The sequence below is a fragment of the Bufo gargarizans genome, chromosome 1 (assembly GCF_014858855.1).
Source record: "Bufo gargarizans isolate SCDJY-AF-19 chromosome 1, ASM1485885v1, whole genome shotgun sequence".
Lineage (NCBI taxonomy): Eukaryota > Metazoa > Chordata > Amphibia > Anura > Bufonidae > Bufo > Bufo gargarizans.
The window spans coordinates 598494572-598514122 of record NC_058080.1 but is presented as its reverse complement, the minus strand read 5'-3'; the positions used below and the strand labels follow the sequence as shown (position 1 = coordinate 598514122).

The window sequence follows — 19551 nt, the reverse complement described above, 5'->3', positions numbered from 1 at the left end:
TATTGCTTCTACAGAGTGTGTCTAACTCTTTCTATTTTTGTTTCTGGTGGTTCTCTGTGCTCTCCCCCTCCTTTCTCTTAGTGTTAGAGACAGCAGAAGTTGGGGAAGGAGGTTATACATGGCAGATGTATAGAGAGGTCAAAACAAATTCACACAGACTGTAGATATTGAGTCCACACAAGGAAGTTTGCAGGATAACACAGCAGCATCCTGGACACACACAGATCCAGCATCATCACTGAGAGTCAGTATCACTGAGAGTCACATGAGAAAGGACTGAAACTAGGAGCAGGTTGCAGATTAAATATCGGTGGGGGTCCTGAAGATGAATAAATAATTAGAGATTGCAGACTGAAGAGGATTGGCAACTATTTTTGAAACCACACATTTTAGTAACCACAAAGTTATGATTAATACTTACATTATCTTTTAGTGTAAGGGTGGACCACTATGCCATTCCACCATGTGCTCTGGTCGCAGACTTGTCTGCCACTGGTGACTGTTCGTATGTACTTCCCATTTCAAAGAGAAGAGGAATGGCATATAATGTGGTGTACTAATGGTGTGGTCATCTCTGGGATCCCCATATTTTGACAGAATAAGGTTTTCCTGACTTATATGTGGCACAGTAGATGAGATGAAGGAGTAGCCATGCATGCTTGTGGCTCTTCACTTTTTTATGGTAGCATTAAAACACACATAAACTGCAATGGAGAGAGCTGCATACATGCATAATTTCTTCCTTTCTTGGATTGTAAATGGTGAGAAGGAGGACCTCCATTGTTCAAATAAGTGGAAATCCTCAAAGTAGAACAGGAACCTATCAGATATATACACTCACTGTAAAAAATAATAATAATAATTCACCAAGATAGAAATGTCATTGTCATGGCAGGGCCTCCAACTGTAATTTTTCAGCAGGATAATCGTGCCGACACACAGCAAGGGTTGAACACTTCCTAAGCCTGTCTAGTCACCACATTTATTGCAAATTGAACACTGATGGGTCCGTGAAAAATCACGGATGCACACAAGATTTTCATCCGTGTCCGTGATCCGTGTCCGTTTTTTCCTATCATTTCAATGGCAAACTTGACTTAGATTTTTTTTTTTCATTCTTCATGTCCGTGGATCCTCCAAAAATCAAGGAAGACCCACGGACGAAAAAACGGTCAGGGATCACGGACCTACGGACCCCGTTTTTGCGGACCTTAAAAAAAAACTGTCATGTGCATGAGGCCTAATATTGTAATCACTTACATATATCATTATTACATTCACACATAGAAAGTTTCATTCACTTCCAACAACTCCTTCTTGTTGCATTATTTTTTGTCAATAATTGTATTACTGATAGGCCATAAATGTCCCAGAGAGGTAATACCTCTAATTTTCATTGCAGCTCTTGGGATTGGTTCAGTCAAGGTATATGGTCGCCTGACCACAAAAGTTTGTGCACCCCTATTTTCGAGCCTTCTCTTGAGGTTTTGTTTGATTTTCTATGACTTTGGATGGCATGAATATCACAGTTTGCAGCACTATTCTGACGTACAAATGACAGAAACCCCAATGGGACCCCATTAAATGAATGAAGCTCTTTGCTCCATTATAAATGAAAGCCATTATGCTAATGTGAGCATGAGACCCAATATGACTAGTCCTGCTGACCACAATATAACTATATTGTTATTAAAAATAACAATTTAATTTAGCAAAATGTTTTAAGTTTAAAACATTTCCATTATAACATAGCTGAGAACTGCTCATAGAATTTGTTCTGCAACTTTTGTTTTCATCACCATATCCTGGAATAATTAGGAGCTCAAGTTGAAGTTGGCATTCCAGGACATTACAGTAATCTTTTCCTTGGTTGGGTGGTGTGTGCAATGTTGGCTTTGCAAGAACTAGCTTCATAACATTATATGTGCGCCTAAACTCTCCTGATCTAATGCTTTCTGCTATCCGCTCATTTATACTGTTGAAAGATGTAGGACATCTGATGTCTCATTATTTTTCTTATTCTTCAAAAAATAGGTTATTAGCAACATGCATTCATTGTTAGACTTGACACTGTGACTCCAACATACTTTGTTACTATAATGTTTAATATGTCATTACTCTGTTTTTGTACCCTGTTCAACCCATATATGAAACCTGTTTTCTTGTTCATCATTACCAGATGTCAATATTGGTTCTTTGTCTAAAACAAAATTTCCGCATCTTTTTTTTTGTCAGCTTGTGATATTAATCATTGGGGGCCACACTGTAGCAGCAGATGCCAGTGCAAAAATGGAGCACTTTGCAATCCCATTACTGGAGCATGTCACTGTGCTGCTGGCTTCAAGGGCTGGCGTTGTGAAGAACGATGTGACCCAGGGACATATGGAAATGACTGCCACCAAAAATGCCAATGCCAGAATGGAGCGACGTGTGATCATGTAACTGGAGAGTGCAAGTGTACCCCTGGCTATACTGGAGCATTGTAAGTATTTGTGATAGATCAACAGTGGGGTCAGCAGATCTCGACTGTAATGACTGCAACTGTATCAACAGTGTTGCATGAGACATTTGGAACCCAGTAGAGATTTTGACTCACAGAACTTCACAAATGTCTTGTTCTAGTGTATCTATAGGACATATTTTGGTGTAATTCCATGATCTGATATGTGAACGTATTGTCTTTTATATTATTCTATGACAATACACTGTGCACACAGATATGAATAAATGCTATTGTTTAATTGTCCTAGGCTGTTCCAAGGGTCAGCAGTAATATGTTCTAGTTCCTAAGTTTAAATGTTTATGAATAACTTTAATTAAATGGAGCCTGTCAGCAGTTTTGACCACGCTAAACTGTTGACAGCACTAGGTGGGGGCTGGGGAGAGCAGGACAAACATACCTTTTGTGGAACTTATTATTATTAGGAGTGTAAATATGAACTTTTATTCTTCCAGGTTCTGCTCCTGCAAGGGCATTGGAAGTGGAGCTTCCCTGGCAAATGCCCTCTGCTCTCCGCATTGAGCTGTTTGACAGCCCCCCCCCCCCCCCGCCACCTTGCTCTGAGTATCAGCTGTAGCATCCAACCAGGAGACCATTACAGCTGACACTCAGAGCAGAGGGACAAGTTGGGAAGCAGCTCAAGTCAGTGTGCACTTCACAGTGAAGCTCCACCTCCTGGCCACTTGCAGAAGCAGAACCTCACAGAATAAAAGTTCATATTCTTACTGCTCCTTATACTAAAACCTTCACAAAACGCATATAGCATTATTCTCCCTGCTTCCTACCAAATGTTGTCAGCAGTGTAGCATAATAAAAATTGCTGGTAGACTCCCTTTAATGTAAAAAAATGCAGGAATTCAAGTGTGTATAGTCTTTCATGTTTTCTTTTTCCTTACATTTTCATACTGTTTAACATTTATGAAAATGTAGCCCACACATCTCCTAAGACATTACCTGATGTTTAAGTTCACTGAATAATGGAGAGTCAATTATATTACTAGCTCATGGAAAATTCATTTGAGTTTTTGCTTAGACTTGCTTAGAAAATGATACGTATAAATTACATGTTCACTATAATTAAGAATGTCTTGAATACATTAGAGATGCAGGTCTCACTGCTGGGACCCTCACCTATCTAATAAACAGTGTTTAGTGAACTCCAGTTGCCTATATTTGTTCACCTCACTCTCTTTTCTGTAGAATGGAGAGGTGACCACACTGAGCTTAAAGAGCATTTGTCAGCATGATCAACACAATGATCAACAACATGATAAAAACGATACCCTTATTAGGACTATCTGTGGTCCTGTTCTTGAGAAAAATGTATTTTTATTAATATGCAAATTACCAAAGTGGAGCACTGAGTAGCTGACCAGATCCCTTAGAGCACCAGTTTGTTACCCCTTCAGCTTCAGTCTCTCCCTCCTTCCCCTAGATTGACAGGGCTAGACATCTCGTCTTTTGCCTGTTGCTCTCCAAGTGCCGAGACTTGTCATCTCATGCCTGCGCTGTATCTTCCAGACTTGGCGCTTGCTCAGTGTATCTCCTGCTGCTCTCTAAGAAGCATAGATTCCAACTGAGCAAGCACCAAGACCGGAAGATACAGTGCAGCCATGAGATGACAGGTCTCTGTGCTTGGAGAACAACAGGCACAAAAAGACAGGGCTAAACAAGATGTCTAGCTCTGTCAATCCAGAAAAAGAGGGGAAGGAGCTGAAGGGGTGTAACAAATTGGTGCTCCAAGGGCTCTGGCTGGCCCAATGGTGCTCCAGTTAAATCAGTTGCATATAAATAAAAATGCATTTTTCTCATCCAAAGGCTCACAGCTAGTCATACTAAGGATATCATTTGTATCAGCATGATCAACTCTACCAGGCTGTCTGTCTGGTTTAGTAGGCTTGATCATGATGACGGATGATCTTTAACTATGCAACTATCAGGCATTTATGGTATATCCTGTGTATATGCAAAAATTGATTAAGATCGGAATATCTCTGAAAAATTATATACTCTTATGATACAGCACTTATTAAGTATATTATTTCTTCGCTATTTTAGCTGCGAAGATCTCTGCCCGCCTGGTAAACATGGCCCCCAATGCGAGGAAAGATGTCCATGTCAGAACGGTGGAATTTGCCACCATGTCACTGGAGAATGCAGTTGCCCTGCGGGGTGGATGGTACGTCACATGAACTCATTATTCTACTCAGATTTGGCTAGCTTTAACTATGCAATGCAATCAATGAAAAATAATTAACTAATTCAGTCAATAAACCTTTTTCTATCATGCTGAATGACCTTTGGTAAAAATAGTAATTAATTAAGTGACACAATGCAACAGAATGCTTTCTTAAACTCTCTACGGCCCGGAGGAGCGCGAGTCCATTATAATATGATGCAAGTCAGATAATTACATTTAAAAGCTAGTCTAAGTTGATTTATTTATTTGCTCAAGAACGATCCACTCTCACCACTACTATGAAAGTAAATAAATGAGCATCGTAACACTACACAAAACCACATACTGGTAATACTGGACCTGCTGCTTAGCTTGGTCTCATTATTCTTAACTAGAATATACCCTGAATATACCCTGAACATTGGCTCATCATTTAGGCTACTTTCACACTAGCGTTCGATCGGATCCGTTCTGAACGGATCCGATCATATTAATGCAGACGGAGGCTCCGTTCAGAACGGATCCGTCTGCATTAAATTGGCAAAAAAAAGCTAAGTGTGAAATTAGCCTGAGCGGATCCGTCCAGACTTTTACATTGAAAGTCAATGGGGGACGGATCCGCTTGAAGATTGAGCCATATTGTAGCATCTTCAAACGGATCCGTTCCCATTGACTTACATTGTAAGTCTGGACGGATCCGCACGCCTCCGCACGGCCAGGCGGACACCCGAACGCTGCAAGCAGCGTTCAAGTGTCCGCCTGCTGAGCGGAGCGGAGGCTGAACGCCACCAGACTGATGCAGTCTGAGCGGATCCGCATCCATTCAGACTGCATCAGGGCTGGACGGAAGCGTTCGGGTCCGCTCGTGAGCCCCTTCAAACGGAGCTCACAAGCGGACAGCCGAACGCTAGTGTGAAAGTAGCCTTAGTACATTATTTAAACTGAGAGTTTTCACTAACATTTGGACCAGTGTGTAAAATTTTATTTAAGCTTTTCAGAATTGCTCAAGTATGCTTCTGTTAGATATATTATTACCCTAAATACATGGACAATTAGAGTGATGCAGAGATGAGCTTATTGCACAGATACGGTACCAGATGCATGCATATAGCACAGACACCGTAAAAGAATTAAGCCTGTTGCAATTTGCAATTGTCATCAGGCTGCACCGCTCCTCATTGGCAGCAAAAAATCATTAGGGTGTACCTGGGCACACCAGGAGTACTCTGAGCTTGCGATTATTAACATGATCACTACAGGCTTGATGAATGGTGGAGATCTTATTATAAAAACTAAAGGGATTTGCCAGGAGTACAATTTTGTTGACCCACTCTCAATTTTGATTACCTATTCACCCCCCCCCCCCCCCCATTTGATCAGCTGTTTGAAAAGGCTGTGGACGCCTCACAGAATACTAAGTACAGCGCCATATATTGTATAGTGGCTCTGCTAGGTATTGCAGCCTAGCTACATTCACTTGAAAGGGACTGAGCTGTGCCTAGGCCATGTGATCAATGAATGTGATGTCACTGGCCTAGGAAGAGGCCACAGTGTTTCAGAGCACTGTGGCCTATTCAAACAGCAGATCTTCAGAGGTGCCAGAAGTTGAGGATAGGTCATCAATATTGTACTCCTGAATAATTTTTTTTTTACCTGACCTACTGTTCCTGTCTATCCCTCTAGAGCAGTGTTTCCCAACCAGTGTGCCTCCAGCTGTTGCAAAACTACAACTCCCAGCATGCCTGCACAGCCAAAGGTGTGCAGGCATGCTGGGAGTTGTAGTTTTGCAACAACTGGAGGCGCACTGGTTGGGAAATACTGCTCTAGAGTCTATACACTGACCTATCTATTGTATCCAGCATTGCAACTGAATAGAGTATGTGCTTTAATGTCATAAGACCTCTGAGTGTATATGATATGCAATATTTTGGCATGTCCAGTATGTTTCATCTATTTCTTCCAAATTGATACTTGACTACAGTAACTCATATTACGTCAGCAAATACAACCAAATGTTGTTACAATATATCAGAAAATATTTTATTGAATTAAAAAAACACCCACACAAACAACAAGAGGACGGTGCATGCAACCACTATGACTAAAACATTATACCAAATTACATCAAAGTAATACCATACTGTCAACAAGCAACCAAAACATGCATTGGGGTCTAGGGCTGTGCTGTGGGCAACATTTTTTGCAATGGCATGCGGTGAGTAGTAGTCTTTCCATACAAATTTTGGCCATATGACAATATGATATAAATGAGATCAATATCCATAAAAGTGTAATTTGGCATAGGTTGTGAATGTCTCGCTGATTCATATCACATGCGCTGTCCTTTTCTTGTTTTTAGGCTGTCAGTACTTGTTCAGATTTTGTATGCCGAAGCAAAGTCTGTACCCTTGCTCTACTAATCAGGGCTGTTGCACAGATAGTAAATTGTCAGGGCTGAAGAAGCACTGCTCGTGAGATGAATCATTGGTCCGAATCAGTTCTCTCTTCTCTACCCAAGAACTTTAAAGAAGTTCTCCAGGATTTTTTTTTTTTTTATTAGATATTACTTTATTATAAATATATTCCCAAATACCTTTCATTAGTTATAATGGCTTGTTTTGTCTAGGAAGCAATCATTAGGAGAAATAAAATGGCCGCCGTCCTATTAGTACACACAAAACCTGTCCTAATCACACAACAGTACAAGTTACTTCACAACACTGAGCTAAAGAGCTGCCTCATCCTCCTCTCTTTTCTACTTGTCAGGAATTATGATCCTGAATACAGATGATTAGATCTTCAGCTGAATCTCTGTAGGAATGGAGTTCATGAGGAGACATGAAGTACAAAGAGGACGGACAGGACATGTAATGTGGGGCTGTGATAATGGAGACTTCATACAAGAGGTGCTGCTCATTATCTACACCCCCACTATCCTCTCTGTACTTTATGTCTCCTAATGAACTACATTCCTACAGAGATTCTGCTAAAGATTTTATCATCTGTATTCAGGATCATAATCCCTGACAAGTAGAGTAGAGAGGAGGAGGAGGCAGCTCTTTAGCTCATTGTGGTGAAGTAACTTGCCCTCCTGTGTGATTAGGACAGTTTTTTTGTGTACTAATAGGACAACATTTTATTTTCCTATACCAAACAAGCCATTATAAGTAATAAACAATATTTGGGAATATATTTATAATAAAGTCAATTTTCAGTAATTTTATTTTAATAATTCCCGGAGAACCCCTTTAATATTTATCCATACAAATTGAGTAAATGTAATCTTTTTCTTGATCTCAGACAATATTGTGCTGTAGAACATGACATGTCATGGTGTGAACTATAAGACTCTATATTATTTTGCCTTAGGGCAGTTGCCTACAATTGATGGGGTCAGGTGCTTATTTTAATTATCTGCAGTCACAGTGTGTTGATCATCTTTTGTCGCTGCATGATAACCTTCTGTTTCAATTTAGGGCACAGTCTGTGGCCAACCTTGCCCTGAGGGTCGATATGGCAGAAACTGTACTCAAGAGTGCCAATGTCACAATGGCGGTACATGTGACTCTGTTACAGGTCAATGTCACTGCAGCCCTGGATACAATGGAGAACGGTGAGAATGAGATAGTTAGAATATTTAGACTTTTGTGGTGAGTCTACAATATCATGCTAGACCTGACTTGTAGTTTTAAAGAATTGAAATTTAGGATGATGGCGGGAGTTGGTATTTTCTTTTTTTTTTCAATAGCTGATGTGTGAATTACATTAGTTTTAGAATTTATTATAAAGTATCTTCCATTATAAAGAATTTTATTTGAACAAACTACCTGTCCCATCTATAGTCTACCTAGAGCTGCCATTTAGAAATAACTACATTTCTGCAGCTTGCTAATCCTAGTGTATCACACTTCTAGCAACATTTTCTTTTTAAATGTATTCAGATGCCAGGAAGAATGCCCTGTTGGATTGTATGGAATGAAGTGCGCTGAGACCTGCCAATGTCGTAATGGTGGAAAATGTTACCACATCAGTGGAGCTTGTCTTTGCGAGCCCGGTTACACTGGGAAACACTGTGAAAAGACGCTGTGCTCAGAGGGCCTCTATGGGATGAAGTGTGATAAAAAGTGCCCATGCCATGGAAAGAACACACAAAGGTAATCTGACAATTTTTGCTGTTTTAAAAGACAATCTGAAAAAATCAGAGCTTGTCAAATGGTCTATAACATACATCATAGTGGACACTTGTCCGAAACGCACTGACCCGCTGCCTGGCTTCTGTTAGTGGGTTATTTGATATGTTGATATTTTTAAGTCTGGATTCTACTCAAGTGCTGGACTTTCCTTCCTCTTGATACATTACAGTGCACCAGGCATGAAAAATTCCAGGAGGGTTATTGTATATGTAGGAATGCATGTATACATGTAATGTGCGCCAGTTCCACAACCTATACAGTCATCTGTGTTACACTGTGATATACCCACTGTTGCCAGGACCATGAGGTTCCTGACATTCCATTGACATATGGACTTTATGGTCTTCATGGTTCTAATTTGCATTGTCACAAGTCTCACGCCCTATCAATACAATAATTAAGTTAATAGGGGAAATTTACTTAAAGGCTCTTTAGACTGCACGATGTTCAGGCAGATTATTGCCAATGAGCGTTCATAGGAGCACTCGTTAACAATGATCTGCCGGTGTAAAGGTGCCGCCGAATACCCGATTAACAATTCAAACAGACACCTAAATAACACCTAAATGACATCTAAATAGCCTCTGCTGCTTGCAAACACTGATTATGTATGGGGATAAGAGATGGCATTAGCGATCGCTCCTCCACATAATTTGAAGGAGAGCACTGACGAGCAGGAGATTCTTGGGAAGTAACACTTTCTTCCCAACAATTGTCTGCTCAATTGAGGGGCCTTAGGACTGACATTTCATACGCTGGTATCAGTATAAAGTTCGCTGACAAAAGATGCTGCAAAATTATTAAGCGGTAAACACCTTTAAATAATTTTGCTGCATCACGGGAGATCAGTGTGCCAGAACCTGAAATGTACACCAGCTAGGACACGTCAGAGAATCAACTTATGCCAGTTTTCTGATATACGTATGTAATCTGTCAGGCAATATAGGCACTGACATCGTAAAAGAGTAGTATGAACTCCCAGTGGTGGAATAAACTTATAGGAAAGATTAGAAGATATTGTATTGCACATTGAAGTTAAAGGATTTTCCAGGATTTTGATATTGATGGACTATTCCCACAGTAGGTCATTAATATCTCATTGGTGGTACTTCGGTGAGCCTCCTCACATCATACCAAGAACAGAGATCATCTGAGCACAGCAGGCCTCTCCTAACAGCTGATCGGCAGGGGTGACCACAGTCACACCCCACAATCAGATATTAATGACCTACCCTGAGGATAGGCCATCAATATCAAAATCCTGGACAACCACTTTAAGATTTTGCATGTTTTATAATCCCAAGCCCATCTAGCTTCTAATATTTAAGCTGTACAAATTTTTATGTCAATGATAGTCCAGACGAGAGAGGTCTTAAATGGTTAGTCCAGCCGATAATTTTCTGGCAAAACAAAAATCTCCTTACCAGGTCCCCGCTGGGCTCTGCTTTCTGTTTCCTCTCAACACACTGGAAACGTCACTACTCTAATCACTAGCTGAGGCGGGTGACTGCTGCAGCCATTAAGTGGCAGAGCGGGCATGTCCTAAGTGTGTCGAGAGGAACCAGGAAGCAGAGACCAGCAGGGATCCAGGAAGTGAAGAAACAAGAGCAGCTGGGGATCGGTGGGGTGAGTCTCACTTTTTTAATAATATTATGCCTTTCTGCCCGTTTTATAAATGAAAAAATATACATCATATGGACAACCTCTTTGTTTTCAAAGGACTCTCAGCATCGGTAGGAGTAATGTTAGATCCATAAGAATATACGGTGTGTTGTATTGAATATATTGTCATACTTGGTGTATTCAGGTGACCACAATAAGTGTAAGGTTGGCCAGTAAAGCAGTTTATTTTTATTAGGAGTGTATCATTCTGAGAAGGATTGGAGAAAAGTTGAAATGTTTATATTTCTATAATGAACTGGATTCACATTAGTTTATGTAATATACAGTGTAGTCAGCTTTTCCCGGATTGTATTGGTGTGTAGAAGAGGAAAACAGCATAATCAACAGTCCCCATTAGTGAAAGCAATTTCATCTATTGACTTTAGGTGATGTGATTAATCAGCATTAAGACAATAGTTGATTCTTTGCCGGCTCATCTTGGCTATGAATGATTTTGACTACTCATTCTAGACACATACCCTCAAGCAGACCTGGCTCAGACACAATCTAAAAAAAACAAGATGCCTGAATATTACTCATGCTAAACTAAACTTATCACAAAACACGTAGATCCTCTTTCTGTTGGGATATTCCCCCTATTTGACTTTTAGGGAATTGGGTTGAAATTTTTTTTTTTTTCCTTCCAATTTTTCTTGTAGCATGACAGTAACATTGGTCTGATGTATTATGAAACAATTTTACAACTCATACGCATGGTCTAGAATATATGCTCAATGTGCCTATTGATCGTATATATGCTGTATGGGGGTCATTTACTATCAGAAATACGCCTATATCAGGCGTATGTATGGCACAGATTGCAGCACAAAGATAATTTGAGCTGCAATCTGCGACTTTTCCCCACCCACGTCACACCCACTTTTTTAGACGTGGTGTGAGCGGGGAAAAGTCACAAATTTACCCCTGTTTTAGGCATAGACAATGGGGTACATTTAAGCCAGCTAGGAAGGAGGCTTACATTTAGACCAGTGGTGGATAAGCAGAAGTTAGGTAGAGACCAGCGCCTCTTCATAACTTCGGCGATCCTCTGCCTGCTAAAGGGCTTATTAAGACAGGCGTTTTAGACCCCCTATGTTTCTAGTTCAAATTCTATTAACATATAGACAACCATACATAGAGGGAATGAAATGTTACAATAAGTGTCTATACTACGTTTGTGTCGTAGAAAATTGATACACAGGCCTCACCATCTCATAGACACAGAGAGTGGTGAGGCTTATCCTTTAAAGGGAACCTGTCATCAACTTTATGCTGCCCATACTAATGGCAGAATAAAGTATAGACAGGTGAGTTGATTTTTAGTGGTCTGTCATTTATAAGTTAAAAGTAAGTGGTTGCTGAGAACCAGCATCATAATCACTGCAGCCCAGGCCTGGAAAAGAGTCAAATCTACCTGAGAAGAGTCCTGGTTATACATAATCTCCTGCTCTCCCGCCCATCTGCTGATGATTGGCAGTTTTCTCCTAAAGAAAAAGGGAAAAAACTAGGTAGAAGACTGTCAGTCATCAGCAGGTGGGCAGGAGAGCAGGAATTCATGAATAACCATGACTCTTCTGAGGTGGCCGTGACTCTTTTTCAGGCCCAGTCTGAAATGATTGTGATGTTGGTTCTTGGCAACCACTTACTTTCAACTTATAAAGGACAGACCGCTGAAATCAACTCATCTGTCTCTACTTTATTCTGCCGTTAGTATGGGCAGCTTAAAGTTGATGACAGGTTCCCTTTAACTGAAATGTTACATTTATGTTAGAAAAAGAGAATACAATGTGTAACTTTATTGTCACTTTCAGATCAAATATGCAGATCTCCTAATAGCCTATGTCCAAAATAGTAATGTCACCTGCTTTCTTTAGGTCAAACGTGTGACGTTGCTCTTTATAGAAGGCCACACCATCAAGTCCACACATGCAGCCAAAGACTTCCCATACTATGACTTATAATTATAACACTTCCACCGGAATTACCATAAGCAAAAGGTTTTTAACATTTGCTAGTCAAAGTATCAGTTTCCTGCTTCTGTTTTACAACTGTAGTCATAAAAACAAACAAAAAAAAAACTAAAGGAATTTCACAGCATATAGATGTGTACGTGTGCACAGAGGAGTTCTAAAACCAGCCATATAGAATGACATCTAATAAACACCCTCATTCACATATCAGATTATATTATCTCCATCATCTTCATATATCTTCACATGAATAGTTTCATGTGAGAATGAAAATTATCGGATATTCCTCCATTTCGTGGACACAGATGGTGTGTGTCAAGACTTGCATAGTACCATGTTAGCCAGAAAAAACGATGTGATGTTGAATACAAAAGTATTAAGGCTAACCAGAAAAAAAATCTTATTGCAAGCTTTCAGAGCACAAAGGCTCCTTCTTCAGGCAGGATTACAAATGAAAGACTGAGAAACAGGCACAACGCTTATAGGATGTTACAGCAAAACATGCACATGGGGGGGAGGGGGGGGGGATTTTGTCTAAATAGTGGGTCATAAAACCAGGGGTGAGATTCAGTCCATCACTTAATGTAGTCATTATTTTAAATTCCTAAGTTTTCCTGTCTCTATCATTCTTAAAATTCCCTTTGAGAATTAAAACCTTTAAGACGTCCATGGAGTGTCCTGGTCCAGAGAAATAGAAAGGGAAATTTAAGAATGATAGAGACAGGAATACTTTTCCGGATGCTATGCGTTTGCTTCACACATGGCAACCTGGCGCAAAACTCGGTCGTGTGAAAGAGGCCTTCGACTGTATGTGGGATCTTAAATGTCAGAAACTCGTTGCAGTGCCCCTTGAACCAAAACTGCGATATCACTTGTAACAGACAATTTAATATTAGCAGAAAATAAGGAACCATGCTGTTCGCTAAATTGTGCAAGAAGCTGTTTCCTCATTTTCAAAGAACGAATCTCATGACAAAAAAGCAGATTTCAGTGCATCTGCAAATCCTGAAAGTTCTGCAGAAGTCACATAGTTTCACATTGTAAAAATCCAGGCTCCTCGTGTCTGCATTGTGTAAGATCTGTTTCATTAAGAACAATGTACGACTGACTATTGTAACCTGTGATTTAGGGTGATTTATAGTTGTATGTCAGTATATCAATATTTCTCATAAGAAATGGCATATTTTGGGTGGCAATAACTGCAAGCTCCCAGTGCAATCATTCATGTGGTTGGGTTTTCATTGCTTCCCTTCCCCTTCAGCATATTAATTCCACAGACGCCCAGAGGAGACTTACAGTCTGAGGATCCTCATAAAACAATCTTTACGTTGACAAGACATTTGATTTGGTTCTTAGAGCTGCCCCTGGAGTGAGCAGGAGGACTGCACCAGAGAAGGTGGCACAAGCCCCCTATTGTACTGCTGCTTATTACACAGCTGACTTGTCAGTTTGTTATGTAGCAGCAGCTGCCATTAACTGTAGGCTCAATGGGGCTGCTGTTTCAGGTAGAGACAGATGGTCTTCCAGCCAGGTAATGGATGTATGGCTGGAGCCTGTAAAAGCAAAGGTCAGTGCAGCAATTTGTTTCCTTGCCGTGTGCTCAAGGGTAGATGAAATAATACGTGCACAAGACACTACAAATTAATTCCCATGATTACACAGTCACAGGGACTGGTGTATGCATTAAGTGCTCGCTGCATATGGAATAATTATTAACATATGGTGCCATTTTATTGGATGACATACCTACTGATGCCCGTAAATATTACTGATAGTGTCTAGACATAAAAAACAGTTTGCCACAAAAGGGCCACTTGCTAACACTAGGCAGCTTAAGAGAATAAAAGTGCATTTACACGCACCAACTGAGCAGGCAATTATCAGGAAGGCACTGCTCTTTTCCAATAATTGCCTGCTTGTCAGTGGAGGTGAAGAGCTGCATTTACAGGCAGCGATCACCTCCACTGTATGGGGACGAGTAATGGCTACTGCTATCGTTCATTCTCATGCAGATTTATTGTTTCTGGGCAGCAGATCACAGCACAATCCACTATCCAGAAATGATGACTAAAGGGACATATCCCCTTCTTCACCCAGACAGCCCCTCTGAGATAACCATCAGAGCATTTCATGCTTTGATGCTCTCCCTTACCCTGCGCTGAATCACCCAGGGCAAGGGCTTTTTCTGCAGATCTGGTGTAAAACAGGCATGGGCAGCTCTAACGCCCGCCCATTAGTGCCTGTGACGTTACTGGCAACACTGCTAAGCGGAAGCCTCCACCTAGCAGTTTAAAATGTAAACAAAAAAGCCCTTGCCTTGCACGAGGTGTCATGCTTCAGTGTGGGAGGGAAACACCACACCGAGCATACAAGGGAAGGAGGGGAAAGGGAAAAGGGCTTAAGAATTAGGGAAGGAAAATGGACACCTCCTAGTGAAAACTACCAGTATGAACAGACCCCAAAGGTAGGTGAGTTCATACGCAGGAATACCTAGAGTCCAATCAAGCCCTATAGGACCCTGGTACTAATGGCAGGGACTACCTGTTCCTTCAAAAGGAAGGACGAACAAGAGTCTCCTTCAGGCCTAATACAAACAATAGGGAAATGCAACACACAGAACATAAAACAAAATACATAAGGGAAAGGAAAGACTTAACTACTGGAAGCACCAGGAACTCAGCCAAGATCCAACCACAATCTATCCCAAGGTCCAAACAGAAGCTAGAAACTGCACAGCATTGTGGGAGAAGCAACTATAAATAGAGAAGGTTAAATGACCCTACTAGCCACACCAGGGGAAAGAAGGCGTGGCAAGCACCAGAAACAACACAGACGTCATTTAATCCAAACAAAAAACATGTCAGATCAAACCACGTGTTGCCAGTCATCGATCTCCTGCCACCTGTCACGGGAATGTCCGTGACAACACGGCAAGGAAGAGCATCGGAGCATGAAATGCTCCAATGCTCATCTCAGAGGGGCTGCCTGAGTGAAGAAGGTTCAGCTCTGAACTCGGACAACCCCTTTAAGTTCATAACTTCTAGCAGGAATAATATAGGAATGGGATAACAGAGTTGCAATTATAGATACTCCAAGGGGAATGAAATAGACACAGTGCCACCATATGATGACTTATAAACACTTACTGACCAAAGGAGGATTTTGTGTGTACACAGCACAAGGTCAGACTGGTCCACCAGATTACCAGAGGATCCTCCGGTGGGCCCAAGTTGTTATAACTTACATTGTATTTTTTAAATCTTGAAACAATTGTCTGTAACATTAAGACAGAATAAAGTGAAGGTAAAACATTTTTTACATCAGAAATGTTTGAGTTAAAAACATTGGTCAAAAAAGGATGTTGGGGGAAAACAGGGGTAGATTCTGCCCTTGGTGTCATATTCAGCTTGCGAATCATTTGTTGACTTGTCTCTTTCATCCTTGTCCTTTCAGCTGTCATCCTATGTCTGGAGAATGTTCCTGTAAGCCTGGCTGGTCTGGACTCTACTGCAATGAGACTTGTTCTCCCGGCTTCTACGGCGAATCATGTCAGCAGATCTGCAGCTGCCAAAATGGGGCAGACTGTGATAGCGTCACTGGGAAATGCATCTGTGCTCCAGGTTTTACGGTAAATCAGAACTTAAGCTGCTATATTTCCTGCTCTTGTATGTTTTGAGAGAGTAAAACTTAAATTCTGAGGGATGGAAATGACTATAGGGTGGTTAATGAGAATCATATGATATTGCAAAAGATGTTTCATAATAGAGAAACAAGGTACATACCAGTGGCGTACATAGAGAAGTAAGGGCCCCATAGCAAGGATCAAACCAGGCCCCCCACACAGGACAGAAGGGTTTCTGCCTAAACCTTTTCAATGACCTTCGGGCAATTTTTCCACTGCCTCATTTGCTAAAAGTTGTTCCTGACCAAGTCCTGAACAAGTTTTCATCTTCAGTAGAACAGAATATAATCCCAACTAAGACTGAGCCCCCTCTTGCCCTGGGCCCCATAGCAGTCGCAGGGTCTGCCGCTATGGTAATTACGCCCCTGGTACACACAATGTTTAAGACTGCAGTGAAATTCATTTAACCTGGGATCTAATACTCTAGATATCCTGATTGCTTTGAATTTAACTCTAGCGTGGAACTGTTTGGTAATCCAGAAGCCTCTGTGAATCCTTTGGCAGAGGAGCAAATGTGTGATCATTGAGGGGCCAACCATTGGGAACCCCAGCGATCTTGAGTACAGAGTTCTCTGAGTCTCCTGCGTGCATGCATGACCACTGCTCTATTCAGCTCTACAGGACTGCTGGAGTACAGAATTGGTTAGTCCAATAAAAGTGAATGGGGTGATGGTGCACATCTGTGACACAAGAGACTCGGAGACCCCCCCTTCATTCTTGGAGTGATTTTAGACCCCACTCACACAGAAAATAACTAGGAGACATCAGTCAACAATGTCTATGTCACGAGCACTGTAGTCCAGGAGTTAGTGATCTTAGAATTACCTGCACGCCCGTATAGGCAGAATACAGAAAGTGAAGAGATCAGTCATACCTCAATCCATAGTTCCTACTAGTAGTAGGACATGTCAGCAGCTGCTACAGAAAGCATAAGGAAAATGACATATTGGTAATACATGTGTATTGCATTCACTTATACCACATTCTGTGCATACACACTAACGAGTAAAAGGGTAACAATTTTCTTGAACTTTTGACTTTCAGGCTCCATATCTCACCATCCACTACAGCTGCGAAAGTGAGACTACCATCATCTTGGCTATCTTATACATATATAGCACTTGCAACTATTTAGCGTATGATTAGTTATGCAGATTGTTGTCATTTACATGCCTTGTTACTGTTTTGCTCCTAAAATTCTAAATTTTAATTTTCATTATTAGTTAGTATTTTGTAAATCCACCTTTGGCTTTCAACACTGCCTGAATCCTTTTGGGCATGCTCTCGTTCAGATTCAAGCATGTCTCGACCCAAATCCTTTCCCAGGTCTCTTCTACACGTTCTCAATGTTGGTGCATACTGGTCGACTCACTTGGGTACGACTACAGCTTTCTCTTTAACTCTACCCATAAGTGGGTTGAGGTCTGGGGACTCTGGGGGCCAAGCCAGCACCTCTACTTCATTGACATTGAACCATTTCTTCACCAATCTTGACAAATGCTTTGGCTTGTTGTCCTGCTGGAACAATATGTTTTCCTTTTCATACTCATAGTACTTAAGTGTACAGAATAGGATACTCACATATAGATCAGTATTGACACCACCATCAATCCTGTTCAAGTATCCAAAACCTTTGGCTGTGAAACAACCCCATATCATCAAGCTTCCTCCACCGAACCTGACAGTTCCTTCAATTTCGCGATCCTTTTCCCTTGTTTCTTCCAGAGCCCATTCTATTGACTTTCATCTCATCACTCAAAATCACCCATTTCCAATCTACTTTCTTGCAAACTCGAGCTAACGCTTCTTATGACAATATTGTAGTCAAGGCTTCTTTCCCTTTTTTCGGGCCACCATTCAAGACTTGCGTAATGCGCATCGTGCAGTGCTTGCATGGACATCTGTGATCTCACTATTAGGAAGCATACGAACCACCTCTACTGCCGTGTTTGTTGCGCCAGAACTGATAGACCTTGTGATGAGCCGACTTGTTGACTCCGATATTTTGCCTGGACATCCACCTCTTGGCTTTGGAATGCATGGATGGACTACATTTCATATTCTTCCAACTGTCATGGCACTCACATAATGCAGTTTGGCAGTTTTCTTGGCCGAGATAACGCTCTTGATGAACTGGATAATGCGGTTTCTCTTTTATTGGGAAGTCTTCTTCACGGCTGCTTCTGGATCCGAACTAGTGACCTTTCGCTTGGGAATCAACCTAATAACACACTGAGCTATTAGGGAATGTTAGAACAGATTGTAAGTTGTAGTATACAAAACAGTAACAATGCATTTACATGACAAGAAACAGCATAACTAATCATATGATAAATAGTTGCAAGTCCAATTTCTGTATGAGATAGCCAAGATGATTGTCTATAAAATGATGGTAGACTCACATTTGACGCTAGTGGATGATGAGATTTATAGCCTGAAAGTCAAAAGATCAAAAAATTGGTACTCTTTGGCTCGTCAGTGTATCTTTCTACTCTCTCACCATTGAATACACATAAAACATGGATGTGTATGGGAAAGTTGAAAAAGAGTTTGGAGAGATAGCGGTCAGCCAAATGATATGAGGTTGCACAGGAGAGAATGTTGTCAGCTGAACAATCAATTGGCTGACAGTAATCTCACATGTATGGCAGGCGTTACACTTTAACTGATAAGGCCATATTTCTTTTACTCATTGCACAAAACCAGATTGTACTAGGAACATGATTGAATTAACCTTTAAGTGTTTTTATTTCTGTGTTTGTGTAAATAGTCTTTTAACAACTCCCAATGTGTCGTTAAATGATAGTGTTAATGATCTTATCATGTAATGTTGCTGTTCTAGGGCGTGGATTGCTCCATAGCTTGTCCAGCCGGCACATATGGGAGTAACTGCTCCTCTGCTTGTATGTGTAAAAATAATGCCGTGTGCTCCTCAGTCGATGGTTCCTGCACATGTAAAGCAGGTAGGATTACTTAATGTTTTGTTAACGACGTAAAGGGCACCAAATACCAAAATGTTGAATCATTAAACCTGGAGATCTGTTCAAGTCAACCTGAAATAATGGTGTTGATTAAAAAATGTCAACAGCCAGCCTATGAACTCCCCATCACCATGGATACTCTCAAATGAAAGTATTTTCTCTATTGGTCTACTCAGAGGCTCTCCCAAAATTTCCTTCAAGGATATAGATAGCTCATTACTTACGATTTTGATCCTTCTCTCCTTAAAGTGTAACTGTTATTCTTTTTAAAAAATGTTTAATGTTTAGGAGAAGTGATACTGACCATTTTTGTAATATACTTTAATTACTGAAATTGTACACTTCTATTAGAAAAATAGCTCTAAAGTGTCCCATTTTGAGCCT

General features: G+C 40.8%; 1 protein-coding gene across 1 annotated transcript in view; it reads left to right on the top strand.

The window, feature by feature from the left end:
- Positions 1–19551, top strand: part of MEGF10 (multiple EGF like domains 10) — a 115684-nt gene that overhangs the window by 61177 nt on the left and 34956 nt on the right. The window contains exons 6-11 of the mRNA XM_044291028.1: positions 2236–2482; positions 4559–4679; positions 8156–8292; positions 8621–8833; positions 15958–16132; positions 19029–19149. Of these exons, the coding sequence (XP_044146963.1) occupies positions 2236–2482; positions 4559–4679; positions 8156–8292; positions 8621–8833; positions 15958–16132; positions 19029–19149 (1014 nt within the window). The remainder of the gene's footprint in view (positions 1–2235; positions 2483–4558; positions 4680–8155; positions 8293–8620; positions 8834–15957; positions 16133–19028; positions 19150–19551) is intronic.